General features: G+C 39.0%; 1 protein-coding gene across 1 annotated transcript in view; it reads right to left on the bottom strand.

The window, feature by feature from the left end:
- Nucleotides 1-16,428, bottom strand: part of ATP1B4 (ATPase Na+/K+ transporting family member beta 4) — a 214,260-nt gene that overhangs the window by 36,357 nt on the left and 161,475 nt on the right. Inside the window, exon 7 of the mRNA XM_078688731.1 lies at nucleotides 11,625-11,681. Coding sequence (XP_078544857.1) covers nucleotides 11,625-11,681 — 57 coding nt within the window. The remainder of the gene's footprint in view (nucleotides 1-11,624; nucleotides 11,682-16,428) is intronic.

The following is a 16,428-nucleotide window of genomic DNA, read 5'->3' as shown; positions in this document are numbered from 1 at the left end:
CTTCTTAATGACATCAAAACAAGTGGAAGAGCATCTGTCCACTTAATACCTGTCTCAAGACACATTTTTCCAATTCTGTTTTTGATTGTTCCATTTATTTGTTCAACTACACCTGATGCCTCTGGTCTGTATGCACAGTGTATTTTCTGCTCAATGCTCAAAGCTTCACAAATTAACTTCATCAGTTTGTTATCAAAATGGCTTCCTCCATCACTCTCAATAGTGACTGGAAAACCGTACCTTGGGATGATTTCTCTGAGCAATAGTTTTGCTACTGTAATTGAATCACAATGTCGTGTAGGGAAAGCCTCTACCCATCTTGAGAATAAGCATACAATTACAAGCACATATTTCAAACAATTGTGTAAAGGCATTTCAATGAAATCCATTTGTAACCGGGTAAAGGGACCACCCTCTCGACCAATTATTCCTGTCCCCACCACTGATTTTCTGTTTGGATTCATTTGTTGGCATGACAAACACCTTTGACAAAAAGATTCAGCAATGGTTCTAAATTTGGTATTGAACCATGTTTCTCTAAAAAGTCTGACCATAGAATCTCTTCCTAGATGTGCAGGACCATGATATAATCTGGCCATGTCAGCAATCAAACAATTTGGTAAGACTACTCTGCCATCTTTGTAAACCCACACTCCATCTTCTTCACGTGGTCTACAATCTGATCTTAACCATAGGTCTTTTTCATCATCTTCTGCTTCGTTTTGTAAATCTCTAATCTCATGCCATGTTTCTACAACAGTTGTTAGCATTAATGAATTTGAATCAGTTTCTTTACTCCTCTCCCGATTGTATGAATAATTTTTCCTTGCGCAGTACTTTGCTGTTTCGTCTGCGAAGGCATTTCCCTTGGAAATATAATCAGTTCCTCTAGTGTGCGCTGCACATTTGACAATGGCAATTTCTTTTGGCAATTGTATTGCTTCAATTAATCTTCTAATGAAAACTGCATTTTTAATTGGTGATCCTGTTGATGTCATGTATCCTCTCTGTGACCAGAGTTGTCCATAATCATGTACAACTCCGTACCCATACTGACTATCAGTAATGATGGTAACTCTTATATCCTTTGATATTTCACATGCACGAATTAAAGCAATCAATTCAGCCACTTGTGCTGAACGAACTCCTTCAAGACATGATGCTTCTTCAACATCTACAACTGTACAAACTGAGTATGAAGCTTTCAAGACACCTCCTTCGGATCTTAAGCATGAGCCATCTACAAAGTAGACAAAATCCGATTCAGACAAAGGTCTGTCTTTGATGTCTTTTCTTGGTTTAGTGCAGAATTCCATGACATCTAAACATTCATGTTCAGTTTCAATGTCATCAACAATTTCAGAATCAGGCAGTAATGTAGAAGGATTCAGATTCAAACATCTTGAAATCGAAACATTATCTGCTCCCAGTATGATTTTCTCATACTTTGTCAATCTGCTACTTGTTAAATGTTGAGTCTTACCTCTTGTCAGTAATATTTCAACTGAATGAGGCACAAAAACTTTTACATGAAATCCCATAATGATTCCTTCACTTTGTTCGAGGCTGATACTTGTAGCTGCAACTGCTTTCAAACAACCTGGTAATGCTTTTGCAATTGGATCAAGAACTGCAGAGAAGTATGCAAGAGGTTTCTTTAAATTTCCATGTCTCTGTATTAACACAGATAATGCACATCCTTCTCTCTCACTGCAATACAGTTCAAAATCTTTCTCATAATTTGGCATACCTAAAGCAGGAGCTTGACATAAGCTCTTTTTCAGGTTCTCAAAAGATTCCATCTCAGCATCATTGAGAATAATTGGATCTTTTACATCTGACTTTGTCAGTCTTTGTAGTGGTTTTGCAATTACTGAAAATCCACTTATCCATTGTCGACAGTAACCTACCATTCCCAAGAACATTCTGACCTGTCTTTGTGTTCTTGGTGGTAACATTGCCTGAATCATTTTTATTCTCTCTATTGTTACTTGTCTTTTTCCTTTTGCAATTCTGTGACCAAGATATTTTACTTCTTGTTTGCAAAACTGTAGTTTTGCTGGGGACACTTTATGTCCTTCTTCTGCAAGGCGATTTAACAGAATTATTGTGTCTGTTACACAATTTTCTCTTGTCTTTGCAGCTATTAATAAATCATCAATATACTGCACCAACGTAGACCTACCTGGTAAGTCTAAATCTTCTAATGATCTTTTTAACAATTCATTAAAGATTGAAGGACTTTCTGTATAGCCCTGAGGGATTCTTGTCCATCCAAGGGTCTTACCTTGGAATCTGAAAGCGAAGATTTCATAACTGTCTGGATGTAAGGGAACAGTAAAGAATGCATTGCAAAGGTCAATGACTGTGTACCATTCAGCATCATGTGGAATCTGAAATAGAATTACTGCTGGATTTGGAACCACAGGACAACATGGAATGACAATTTGATTAACCTTTCTCAAATCTTGTACGATCCTAAATGTTCCGTTAGACTTTTTAACTCCCATAATTGGTGAATTACAAGAGCTACTCTTCATTTCCTTTAATACACCTTGCTTGATTAATTTTTCAATTATAGGTGTAATACCTTCAATTGTTTCTGTTTTCATTTTATATTGTGGAGTGTTTGGAAATTCTATTCCCTGTTTCAATGCAATTTTTACAGGATCTACGTTTTTCATTAGACCCATCTCATTCCCAGTAAAATCCCATATTTCAGATTTCACTGCTTCTTTTAGCTCTTCAGGTAAATCCTTTTCTTCAAATGCAGGAAACAATTTTGTTTCTTCTGCTTCCATCATCATCATTGTCATCCTGTATAAACCATCTTCCTCCATTGTTTGTAACTCAACTCCATCAGGAGAACAATATATTCTGCAATTCATTTTACATAGGATGTCTCTGCCTAATAGATTTACTGGACTACTATTACAAACCACAAATCTGTGTTTGTCTCTGTAGTTTCCAATTTCAACTGGTACTGGATCAGTTAAGTCTGTTTTAATTTGCTGATTACTTACTCCGACAACTTGGATGGTATCCCCAGAGAGAGGTAGGTTTTCAATTTCCACTGATCTAACAGTAGAACGGGTAGCACCAGTGTCCACTAGAAAAGTGATGTCTACATCATTAACTTTCCCGTTTACATAAGGACCAGACTGGTCAACCTCAAGAGTGGCTCCAACAACACACTCTTCCTCCTCTCTCGGGCACCGTCAGCAATAATCATCAGAATCACTGTCTTGACTTTCTGCTAATAAAAATTGTTGTGAAACATTTTGCATTTGAACCCTTTGCTGCTTTTGCTGTTTTTGTGGTTTTATTACCTGTTCACTTCCCTGAAATCCCACGTTTGGATTATATTTTTGAACTCCCCCACAATTCGGAAAAGGTGGTTGTGGCAATTGGTCTTGACGATTATTCACCTGTTGTTGTTGCTGTTGCTGTAACTGTCGCTGAATATTAAATTCGTTTAACCCCTGTTGCATCTGTAGCTGTTGCTGCAGGTCAACACCATTCTGCATCTGTGGATTCAATAAGGGATTCTTTAAGTTTTTAGGAGGATGAGGACACTCGTCCCTCCAATGTCCAATTTCGCCACAATTAAAACAAGGTAATCTTTGTTTCAGCTCTTCTATCTTTGGGCTAAATTTCTTTGGGAAATTATTACCTTTAAACTTTCCTTGTATCTGGTTTGTATTTCCAGTTTGAACAAAATTAGTGTTCTTATTTCCCATGCTGGCAATCTGTTGCTCAGCCACCTTTACCTGAGCCCACATGGCTTTCTCCTTCAGCTTCTTCTGTTTTACTTCTATTTCATCGCTACAATATTTTGCTTTTCTTAGAATATCATCTACAGATAGTGATTGCCATCCGACAATACTAGTTCTGATCATTTCTCCAATTTCAGGTTTTAGTCCATAAACAAATCTATAGACAAAATGACTCATGTCTTTTTCATCTAATTTTTCATAACCACTGTATTGTTTAAAGATTAACAATAGTCTTTCATAAAAAGAATGAACTGATTCTTTTGTTTCCTGTTCTGTTCTTTCTATTTTAACCCAATCAACTTCTTTGGGTGGAATTTTGTTTTTCATCCAAACAATTACTTTTTCATAGAAATCCATTACAAGTGGATTTGGAGCGCCTGTTTCTTTGATTCGTTCAGGTTCTGCTTTTGGCCAACTAATAGATATTTTACACTCTGTCCAAAGATCAGATGGAACTACAATGTCAAAAAATCCATCTAAATCAATCCACAGAACTTTTGACACTTTGATAAATCTATCAACTTGCCTGTACCACTCGACTGGTCTTTCCCTCAATTTTGGAAAGTCATTTGTAAATAACAGAATGTCCTGTCTCGACCACGGGATATGAACATATCCTCCACCTGCAACTTCTCTCATTGGAAATTGTTTTGACAATTTATCCAATCTTTCATCTTCCTTCTTTTTCGTCCATTTTACTCTCCATTTATTCAGTTCTCCTAGCCTTTTGATATAGACAATCAAATCTTTAATGTGAACTATTCTTCCCATTGAGTTCAAACTTTCAATGTCACTTTCTGAAAAGTCTAATCTGTAATGCTTTGCAAAATTCTTTTGTTTACTCACATCGATTTCAAGTTCTGCTGCTAGATCCTCTAATTGATCATATTTATTTTTCGTTTTCCACTGAATGCTTTTGCAAATGAATAGTAGTTCATCATCCCGATAGTAATTTAAACTATCTGGGCCAATTGTTCCAATTATTAATTCTTCGATATTCGCTTTTAATTTGGCCACATCAAGTTTTGGTGTGGTTACCCTGATTTCAGGACTCCCTATATCTGACATAGCACCCATTGGTGTTTTTGGAGATAAATCCTCATTAAAAGTTAAATCAGGCATTCTTGATTTAGAAGTGTTTAATTCCGTTAAATCTGAATAAAATTTTTCAGCAGCCTTTTGAATTTCTGTATTTAAAGGAATAGTTAATCCATTTTTGTTTGTATTCTTTTGATCAAATACAGGTTGAACAGGACCAATTGTTACTGGAACTGTGACAGCTTCCATGCCTTTTGTCATTCTTTTAATTAATTCTTCTTTAGATCTTAAATATTCATTATAATCAACATCTTCAACATTTCTTGTCTCTCTTGCATAATCTTTTGGAGGTTCCCTTGCTCTTGGAGTCATTGTAAAATGTCTACCTTCATTTCGAGCATTCTCGAATTCTGATCTTCTAGGAGTTTCAGTGATTTCACAATTATTTGGATAAAGTTTAGGAGCTTCACTAATTGGAGGTGCACTCGGTGAAGTTTCAGTAGAAACCACCGGAGTAGACCATGATCTAGGAGGTCTCAAAGGCTGATTAGGCTGATTCTTTCTAGTAGTTGTATATATTTCTTCCATAACTGCATCCTCAGATTCACTTTCCATAGATTTCCCTGTAGGAGAACCCATTACCATTTCATGAATTAAATACAATCCTTCACTCATGTTTCCCTGTCTCCACATTCGCAATCTATCTTCATGAGTTTCTCTTTTCCAAGATGGATTTTTAGAAGGTCTTTTAATTCCACTAGCTTCTCTTTGTAACTGATACATCTCGTCTTCCCACTCAACTAAAGCTTCAAATTGAGTTGGTCTCGGTTTTGGAACAAGAGCATTCATTTTCTCTCGTAAATTTCTTAAAACTCTTACATTAAATGAACCATCATCAGGCCAAGCTAAAACACCGTCGTTTTTAGTATAGCGTTTCCAACTGTCGAACCATAAGACAGTATGATATCCGTATTCACCTTCCATATACGCTGCAGGTGTTTTATACTTATGAAGTAGTTTACCACCTCGCGTTTCGATTTTCTTGTCAGGTGAAAATAAATTTTTGAATTTCTGAAATAATGTTGTCTTTTTCTCAACATGTTTAAAATGATAACTCATTTTTAAAAGTTAAATTTAATTCACAAAATCGTTCGTAAAATATTTCCGGGATGTTCCGCAAAACAACCAATCCGTGCGCGAAACACACCAACAAACCAATGACAGTTGAGCTACGTCACTTTTCTGCTCAACCAATAAATTTAGAGTTTTTTTTCGAACGACCAATCAGCTCACAGGCCGTCAGAGACTTAAGAGCCAATCAGAATACAGCTTGTGACGTAGGTCACCCAATCCCAGCGCGGCTCTGTGACGTACACAGCAGCTGCGGTTTCTCGCTTCTCACTCCTGGCGCTTACCCCTCCTTCACAAAATCTTTTCACAGCGCCATTTTAAGGACACTTTTCAGTGTAAATTAATTCTTAACAATGACTATAAAGACAACATCTGTTCGTTTCACTATTTAGGATAGTTTACATACATTCAAGTATCCACACTTCGGAATAGGCGGCGCTATTCACACTAAGGATAATATTCAATTGTCAGTAGAGTAACCTTACCCCACCCTTCTAACACGTATAATTATGAACTCGCTTTGCTCTGAACCCACCGCGAAGTGAAAGTTCTAAGAGTTCCACTTGAACATAAAATACAATTCAAACTCGCACTTTTACACGGAAAATTCCCTAATTTCAAACACACATGAAATCCGTACAGGACTCTCACCTGTTTATAGATATCATGCACCGTTAGCAAAATAACGACGTTATCCGTACAGGACTCTCACCTGTTTATAGATATGAAACATGTACCCGTACAGGACTCTAACCTGTTTATAGATAATCATGCACCGACGTTAATTTTACCCTTCACTCAAGCTCGGATATAACTAATACTCTCATCACAGTGAGTTTTATGGAAGGCGCTTTGTCCCTATTCTCATGCTGCTCTAATTTCTTAGAAAACCCTCACTATACAAGATTCACACCTAGCCCTAAAAATGTGCTGCTCGGCGACAACACTATGGTACTCGGCGATACCTCTTGTGATACTCGGCGATATCACTACAAACAGAACAGATGGCTTGTGTGACTAATTTCTCGCCACACAATCTATACCGGTATAGCTTACAGATAGCACGAAAAACGAACTCAACAAGTGTTAAAACATCGATCCTATTTCCATACCATAACGCAACCCTTAGCAACCAACATATTACCTTGGTTACTCCTTAGCAACCATCAATTTCTGCTACCAGAGAATTGATCCAGCGGGCTATAGAAAATATATCATAAACAACGCTACCCAACTTCATAAACTATAAACAAAATTCTAAACTAAATATGGACCCATTTATAAACCTGATATATTTTGGGCCTACTGAATCAGGTGGTCAGAATAAATCTATATACACATTATCTACAAACTATATACATATTTATACATTTGCAGAAAGAATATTGTCATTAGAATAAAACCCAACCATTTAAACGACCACCATAGGCGACGTGATCTAGCTAATAGTAACCTACACTTCTGAATAACCAAGACCAGCTTGTTTGTCAAAAGTAAGATTTTATTTACTAATTTATGGTATATAAGTTGAAAGTTTTATGAATGAAATTTATTAGCAATAATGCAAGCATGATTATAATGAAATATGAGAAAATTACTATTTAAGCAAATGAAACAATTTTAAAGAAAATATATAAAGTTTAGCATTTCTAAAACCTAATTCCCTAACTGAGCTAAATAGATAGAAGTTAAAGTAAAGTTCTTTGAGGATTCTTACGTGCTCCACGCAAAGTCCAGCAGCACATCACCCTCATCGGAAAGTCAGAAAGCAGCAGCCAGCCCAACTCTAAGGGTATGACTTTTTATACCTTTCTACGCTAACTAAACTAGCAAAGGAAAATTTTCAGAAATCCTCGACGTCCCATTGGCTGAGAGTGACAAGTGACATGTCACCCGTTTCTCAAAAAGTTCCATTAAATCATGTCTCATAAAGACCATTGTCTCTTCCACGTGAAGCCAGAAGCTTCCTGAGATTGCAACAAATGTATTAAGTCATTCTCGCAGCGTCCATAGACTTTCAATACAACTTCCGCGGATGCCAAGTTAAGGACTGACAAAATGTTCACTTTCGACCTTGGCCATGTCCGACAGAATGATGTCAGCTCATCAGTTTTTGCTTTGTGAATGCAGCTTCAATAAACGTTTTAATTCAGAATGGGCGTCTCGTGACTTTCTGCAGAATTATATGTCAGCTCTTTTTCTGCGGTTCAAATGACTAGGCCCAAAAGCAGGCAACTTATGTTTTCTAGTATAAAACAAACACAAGAAAAGTATTAATGTAAGAAATAAAGTAGATTCTGTATCCACCCCATGGTTTACTAATTAATTAACCCACCCGATTAATCGAAATGTTACCTAGCCATTGCAAACAAATAAAGCAGCGTTTATATCTACCAGTCTCCGTTTTTCCAAGAGACCCATATGCACCTAGAATAGTAGAAATGACATCACACAGACAAGGAAAAGCAAAACAAGCACATGCTTCTTTTAAGTTTGCAGCAATTAGTAATGACAAAAACGAAAACAATAAATTATTTTATTATTTTGCACGAACAAAAAGATGCAACATTTATGCACGTTTATGAGCACACATGTTAGTCCCCCCACGTGTAAAGTTTAATCTAAGTTGTATTAGCATAACATATCACAAATCATTAATATTATTATTCATGTTATGGAAATGTGACTGCGAGTTTAAACAAAATTTTGTTTTCTATCTCGCTCCATCAGGCGCTCCTCAAGACCTTTATATCTGTACATCTACGCCAACCCCCCAACCCCATCCCTATCTATACTTTGTTTTGCATTGGAAAGTCACAGTTTTTTAGCACAACAATGTTGTGCTGCTTAATGCAAGCACCTATGTTTGTTGACACTCGAGCCTAACTACTTGAGGGCAGATTTTATCGTTTGTATCGCAAGAACATCACAGCAACCAACCAATGTGAGAAAGCAGTACATTAGTCTCCTCTTCTGTGTTAGTGCACAAACACGCTGCCTAGACTATACCACCATAGTGCAAAGGTATCTGCGTAATGTCTAATATTGGTTGTGTACTGGAAAGGTACCCTTCTAGTAGAAAATACTTTGCCTAGATAAACTTAAAAACTTTTCCCACATACAGTACAGCACACATGCAAAGTCGTAAAAAAAAGGAGAAATAAAAAAACGTTTCTCCTTTTTACGCCTGCTTCAAAGAGATATTCTTTTTGGTGCAAAACTGTCTGCTATTATTAGTAAGTAGGGTTTTGTGTCAAAAACCATTGGTGCCAGATACAGCTGGAACTGAAGAGGTGGAAACTGCTGTTTATTTCCTGGCTGGGGAGGATAAACGCAGGCAAAAGACCATACTGCCTAAACTGCTGTACATGTTTCAAGCGCTCCCTGTAGAATTGGAGAAGAACTTTTTACCGGGGTGTGTGCTCCATGAGCCTAAGGTATATCTGGAAGGGTGGGCGAGCTCGACTACCCTTCCAGGTGCTGAGGAAGTCAAGGTCTGAAGGGGGCGTGGTTCTACCAGACTTTGGGCTCTACTATAGTGGGAAGTACAATATGGAACGTCCTTTGGCAGCCCAAAAAAAGATAGACTCCGCAATTCTTACTTAAGTACCCCCACTCGAACCCCACTCAGGATCTGGGATGAGGTGACTCGTGGCCAGGGGTGGACCTCTTTTCCATCCCTATATACCCCATAGATTTTAACCCATAGTTCCCTCCGGCGTTGGAGACAGGCCCGTTTGATGCTTGGAGGGAGGGAGGGTGCCTGGTCCTTTCTGACCTGTTCCATAATGAGGACGTTCTCACCTTCGGAAACTGCCAATGGGATTTTGATGTTTTACTGGCTGAACACTTCCACAACCTTCAGCTTAAACACTGGGCACTACATCCATCAGAAAGAGAGGCGGCAACCCAGGAGCGAACCCCTATAGAATCCTTTCTGAGGAAGGCAAGCACCACAAGAGGGGTCATTTCATATCTATATGGCATTCGGGTCTCTACTAAGAATACACCGAGTCCGCGATACACACACTTTTGGGATAAGACCCTGGGGAGAGAGGTGATGGAAGGGGAATGGAGACATTTATGGGCCGATATCGCTAAACATAACCACTCGCTAGAGTTACGGGAAGCTCACTATAAGACATTATTTGATTGGTATCTATACCCTATCAAACTCAAAAAGCTCTTCCCCCACACCTGAGACCTTTGCTGGAGGGGATGTGGCCTGTTGGGGGACTTCCGCCACATCTGGTGGGACTGCCCTTCCATCAAACCATTTTGGGAGGAGATTTTGGCTCAGATGAAAGAGGTTCTGGGGTATCCCTTACTGGCACGATAGAGGCGAACCTTCTAGGACTCAGAGACGACACTCTAGAACACCAAACCAGGGCAGATAAGGCGATCATGTGGGCATTCATCGGGGCGGCCAAAAAGGCCATAGCAGCAAACTAGAAAAAGAAGGAGGCGCCGGTGCTGGCACAATGGCACTCTCGGCTATGGAGAATCAGTATGATGGAACAGCTGGCTGACATCGTCAGGGATGACTTTAAAAATGTTGAATATAAATGGGGTCCAGTAGTAACATACCTCACAAAGGGCCTCCCGCTCGCGGTCTGCCCTCCGACACTGAGAGGCTTGCACCTATTCCAGTTTAAGGGCGACTATGGGGGAATCCCAGTGGTACTCCTGGCAACGCTGACAAAGGAGGCGTTTTCAGGGGACACAGGGAGGGATGTCACTCCACGCATGAGGTCTCAGTAGGGAGCAAGGATAGGCTAAGATACAGCTTCTCCATCACAGGGGAGAGGGGAGGGAGGGGGGTTGTTCTTAAAGTTATGCAATGTAATTTTGGCACACCTAAGGCCTGCATAAAACAAAACACAACTTTTCTTTTTTAGGCCTGCACTTTCAGAGACTGTTTACATGTTAGTGGGGGGGGGGATAACATTCGAGGCCATTTGCTTGATGGTATGAAGATGTAAAAACATTTTTTTCAATAAACACCCTTTTGATACAAAGTAGTACTTTCAAACAACTAGCTATAAATTGGGGACACGCCTGTGGTTAATTGTTTGCCTACTTGGCTGCCTGTTGCCTTGCGTTTCTATTGAGGGGTGTTTCTGGGGATTCATATGTTTCTTTTCCTTATTACTTTCTTTCTTTGTTTTCTATCTCTGTCTCCTGTTTACTTTGTGTCAGTAGGAGAAAACAAGCAAAAGGGAACAGTAATGTATTGTATAACCATTGCTGTGAATTACAACTATGAAAACAATTATGTCTCTCTCTTATTATGGATTGTATTGTGATCTGCTGTCCTCTTAATAATAAAAAATATTTAAAAAATGCCATTATGACTTCACTTCGAGTCATGACTTCTTTAGTTCCTTTAACCAACATAGAACTGATTCTTTTAATTGCAGTTGGTTGCAGAATGTGGTGCATTTTAAAGAATATTTCTAAATCGACATTTTTTTTTCTTTTAATAGTTGCAATTATCTTTGTTTTCTTTAGGTGCAGCATGCCACATCAAGCCACACATTGCTTCTAAACATTCTTCACTACCCTTTGAATTTAAAGAGGCTTTATTTTTATTCAATGAGTCTCATTGTCCTTTGATATCTCCTGGGTCAAGCACCACACATCCAAGTAGAACACAACATTCCACATACAGGATCTTACCGGAACTTCACAGGTCACATAGATTGGAGTTCCTTCACCAGCCTCATAGCCTACAATCTGCAAACAAAAAATAACCCGGGTTACATCAGAAATGTCAATACACAGTGGTTCATACGGGGGGTGTGAAAGCGCAATGGTGAAGAACACCTTGTCTATCCGTGTAAATGTTATTTCTAGGGACAAATATGAGTCCTTTGCATACTTATGGTAACATCACCATATGTTTCAACGGTGGGGCAAGGGTCTCCTAAGTGACATTGTCCAGGACACACTTATTAAATGCAGTGACTAAAGATATGCAGTGAAATAACACATTAATGCCAATATGCTGTTCTCGTGGGAGATGTGCAGAACGTCGAAGGAATAGATACAGTGGCTTTGAATATTTTCTTTATAGGCTTGCAAATAATTTGTTTGCGCAAGCAACCACTGTCATTGCTTCATAATTTAAAATAAAAATGAATCATTTTTATGTTTGTCTTTTCTTTCGTGTGCAGCACAGAGCTACCCAAAATGGAGTAACCCAATATCCCATACATCACAATACCTGCAAGAAAAGCTCCACACTTCAGGGGTCAAAAGGTAACAAGAGGTAAAAACAGATTGAATCAGGAGATTCCCATAATGGAAAAGATATTCCATGACCCTCAACCATTGTCCAATTTTCAAAACCACATCCTTCACACCATGCCTTGCATTATCACCACCCTTGTAAAACTGCTGAGACTAAAAAATGTTCCTCCTGACTTCCTCAGGCCACCACTCCTACACCTGCCTTACATCTAGCCTAAGTTATCCTTTAATAATGGAACATTTAGCATGCTTCTTCTCATATCTGGCTGCCGTAAATTGGAATAAACTTCCTTTAGACCTTCGCCTCACTGACAACCATATGAGGTTTAGGAAGAAGCTGAAAACGTGGCTATTTAGGACTTAAATGCTGATGCCTTTGCTGATGGCTGTTTAGGACTTAATTACTGAAGCCTTTTGCAACTAAATATCTTTTTAAAAAAATGGGTTTTAGGTATTCTCGGCACCGTGATATCCACTGGGATGAATGTTGGACTCTACAAGTACAATAAAATAAAAAATAAAATAAAGGGAAGACAACCTATCACTCCACTGGGCTCAATTCTATATGACCACATCATATTCTTTACCTCAATCTCCCAAATTATTCTACTATTTCTAACTAACTGTATCACTCCCTTGAGAACTCTATTAAAGCTCTCTACCGCTCCGTTCCCTTCTGGATGATACAAAGACGTAGTTATATGTCACCCTGTTCCTTCTTAAAAACCCTTGACATAATCAGACATGAATTGTGGATCATTGTCACTAACAATAATCTCTAGTAGACTTTCGTCCAAGAAAAAAACCCAAATCAAGAACTTGGTGACTGTTTCAGCATCAGCTCCTTTTTTTTTTCTTTAGAATCTATACTTTCGGACAAATATCTTGGGTCACTATTTTCTTCTTACATGGGACTCATAATACCAATTCCCACTCTTTCTATGGTACACTGGTACAATTGGTAGGGCTTAATTAAGGGCGTTCTGAAAATGATTTGGGACTCGTCTGAATTTTCGCATTCAATACAATTTCTCACCCACACCACCACCTCTTTGTCCACACCTGGCCACCAATATTAATTGTTTTATGGTAAATATGTTTATTTTTAAACAAGATGAAGTCTCGGACAAACACAACAAATGCAGCGCTTCTTGCAACTTTCCTCCTCCATGGTCTGCCCTCCCCCTCTCACTATCATCACACGGCTATATATACTACGTTCATTAGCGTGACTCCAGTTCCTCCTCTCAGTTCAAATGTCTATGAGCAGGCTCTTGCGTCTTGTATCCTTCTGAGTTTTTGAATTTTGTCTTCGCCTCCCTCCTAGACCTTGACCGTCTTTTCTCCTCCTACTTTGTGTGTCTCTCTACATTATGTGCCATCCCCCCATATTTTCTCAAATTTAAGATAGCATGCTCTCCCTTCATACACCGTCTTCTCCCTCGTTCTACACAATTCCATTCCAAGCATCCAGTCTTGCAATTTCAGGCCTGCTTTGCTGCCATATTTTTGTGAGATTTCTTTTTTTGGCACTAAATATCCTAGATTAATCATGAATCTGTTATAGGCTGTAACATCTAACTTACTAAATATTCCCAGTAGAGTTAGGGTGGTGTTCGTCCCTATAGGCAATATGAATTTGTAACTCTCCTCTTGGCCATAACTACACAAAGCAGCCCCTCATACACAGTTCTGTAATCCTGCTTCTCACACCTAGTACATGTTCTCCGCTCATCAACAACTCACTCTGTATAGATAACTCATCCTTTATTTCCTAAAATATTACCTACTTTTATCAATGCCTCCCTTCAATGGCTGTCTTTTCGTCACAAGCTCCATTACACTTGTCAAACACAAATCTTTCTCCAAACCTTCCTTCCCCTCTTCACTTTCAAGACCGTTCACTAATTTGTCTCAAATTCCAGGCAGTTGTCACTCACTACAGTCATTCGCCTGTGCTCCCTCGTTGGCAATGGCATGTGGCCCAGTTAGTTTGCAACTTTGTTCTTCATACCTGAGATATATCTTACATTGTATTTGGAATCCACACATGCATGTAATGTGTCGAGTAGCGTGGAATAACCTCTCAGTTGTTATAACCTTGATGAGAGGTTTGTGATCACTCTGAAATACCATCAGGGAACCCCATATGAATTAATAAAAGTTCTCAGGCCCGAGACACAAGCAGTCACAGAGTACTTTTCCTTTACAGGGTTCAAGGAGTGAGGTTTGAGATGTGAATGAATGGACAACCTATTTACTTCTCCCCACTACCAAGGAGAAAACAGCCCCTAATCCCTTTCAGATTGACTGTGTGGTGACAATATTCCTTCCGGCAGGATCAAAACCATGCAGAAGTGCTGCTCTACAAATAACATTTTGATATTCTTGCATACTTTCTGTACAATTATGTTAGCCCGAAGAAGGTTGTCACCACATCCTTATTCTTCGTGCAGGTGTTTCTCTAATGGCCGCTAAATGTTCCTTCCTGGGATGTATTCCTTCACCACTGATCTAGAGCAAGAAAAACATTGGCATGGGAATTGACACTTAAAGACCTCCTCTTTCAAACCCTCTTTTCGAAAATTTTCATTGCTTACTCAGCTTTTCATGATGTACAAATGTGGTTTTCCCCGGTAGTAAGTCCTTTAAAGATACCTAGTTTTAACATTTGGAAAATGTCTGCAATCAAAGTCAGGACAAAAGGTATCCTACAGACCTGAAAGCACCCTATCGGAATAATTAAAGTTGGTAGTCCCCTACTATGCCGTGGGACTTGGTGATATGCAGTGGTCAGGTCTATAGTGGAAAGCCACTCAGTACCTCTTATCAAGGCCAACATTTCATTAATTCTTGGCATAGGAAACTTATACACCAGAATATGTGCATTCAAATCCATTAAGTCCGTACTCAAACATACCAGCAATTCACTGGTCTTGTCACCAACAGGGGAGTCTTCAATCAGGTAATTCCACAGGCTCAATAATTCCAGCAACCCGCTGTTTGTACAATTCCTGATTCACCGCTTCCATCCGGACATGGAAACAGTCCTCCCTTTGTGGATCTAAGGTACAGCATCAGCTTTTAAAACTATACTAAGCATATATCCATGAAACTGTTCAATTTTCCCAGAAAATTCTGAAGGACATTTTTTCCACAATTCTCTTATTCATATACACGCTTCTTCTCACAACTCGAACAGCTTCCGGACTATTAGGATCCAAGACTATATCGGGCTCTCCTCGATTTATGCACCCAAGCACCTAAGGTCCCATTGCTGCCCCATACAGCCTTCCACCCATCTTTCTGTCTTTAAATTCAAGCAGTAACCTTCTGTAAACCAAGACTTCTATAGGCTCTCCCAAGAACCTCCCTGGTTTCACTCTAATTTCCTTCCCACAAAGTATTTCAACCATATCTCCTTGTTAATGATAGTAAAAGGGGATCAAACATCTGCAACTTTGTTTATTCTAACACGCCCAATTGCCATCTAACACACACATTTCTTCCTCACTACATCGTCTACTACCAACAGAACAGCATATTGGAATTAATGTATTATTTCACTGCATACCTTTAGCCACTGAATTTAATAAGTTTGTCTTGGAAAATGTCACTTAGGAGACCCTTGCCCTACCGTTGAAATATATAGTGATGCTACTCCCATTCTTCACCAATTAGATTGAATACACTCCTTCCTTGTGTCTCTCTCAATGGCTTTATCCATTTTTCTCTTTAATCACCCATATATCCCTAGATTGATCACTCCTCTTTCCACGTGCCCTGACAAAATGCCTGGTAAGTCTATACTCGAGCACTTTTGCTCAATTGCAATACATCTTTTACTGTAGGCCAAAGGTTCTAAGCTTTCACACCTGTAACAACTAATGCGAAGATTCTTGGCCCTATTCTCATACTCTCATCTTTGTCTCGATTCTTATTGGCAAAATTGACTTTTGGATATAGTGACTGTGGTTTCGTCCTTCCCTGCATTTCATCTTCCCAATGCCTTCTCTATCATCCCCTTCCTTTACAACTGTTTTCGTACACCTTCCTCTTATTTCTTCTGCCTGTGCTGCGGTTATTGCATATTTCATTAATATTTCACCATTGTCCCTTAATCTGTCCTGAATACTAGAATTGTTAGCATGCATGATGCTTTGATCTCTAATCAAATCATCTCTGAGAACCCCAAAGCAACACTATAAAGCCAGCTTCTCGAGGACAGAGA

Source organism: Lissotriton helveticus, chromosome 4_1 (assembly GCF_964261635.1).
Source record: "Lissotriton helveticus chromosome 4_1, aLisHel1.1, whole genome shotgun sequence".
Lineage (NCBI taxonomy): Eukaryota > Metazoa > Chordata > Amphibia > Caudata > Salamandridae > Lissotriton > Lissotriton helveticus.
This window is presented reverse-complemented; position numbering and strand designations above follow the sequence as displayed.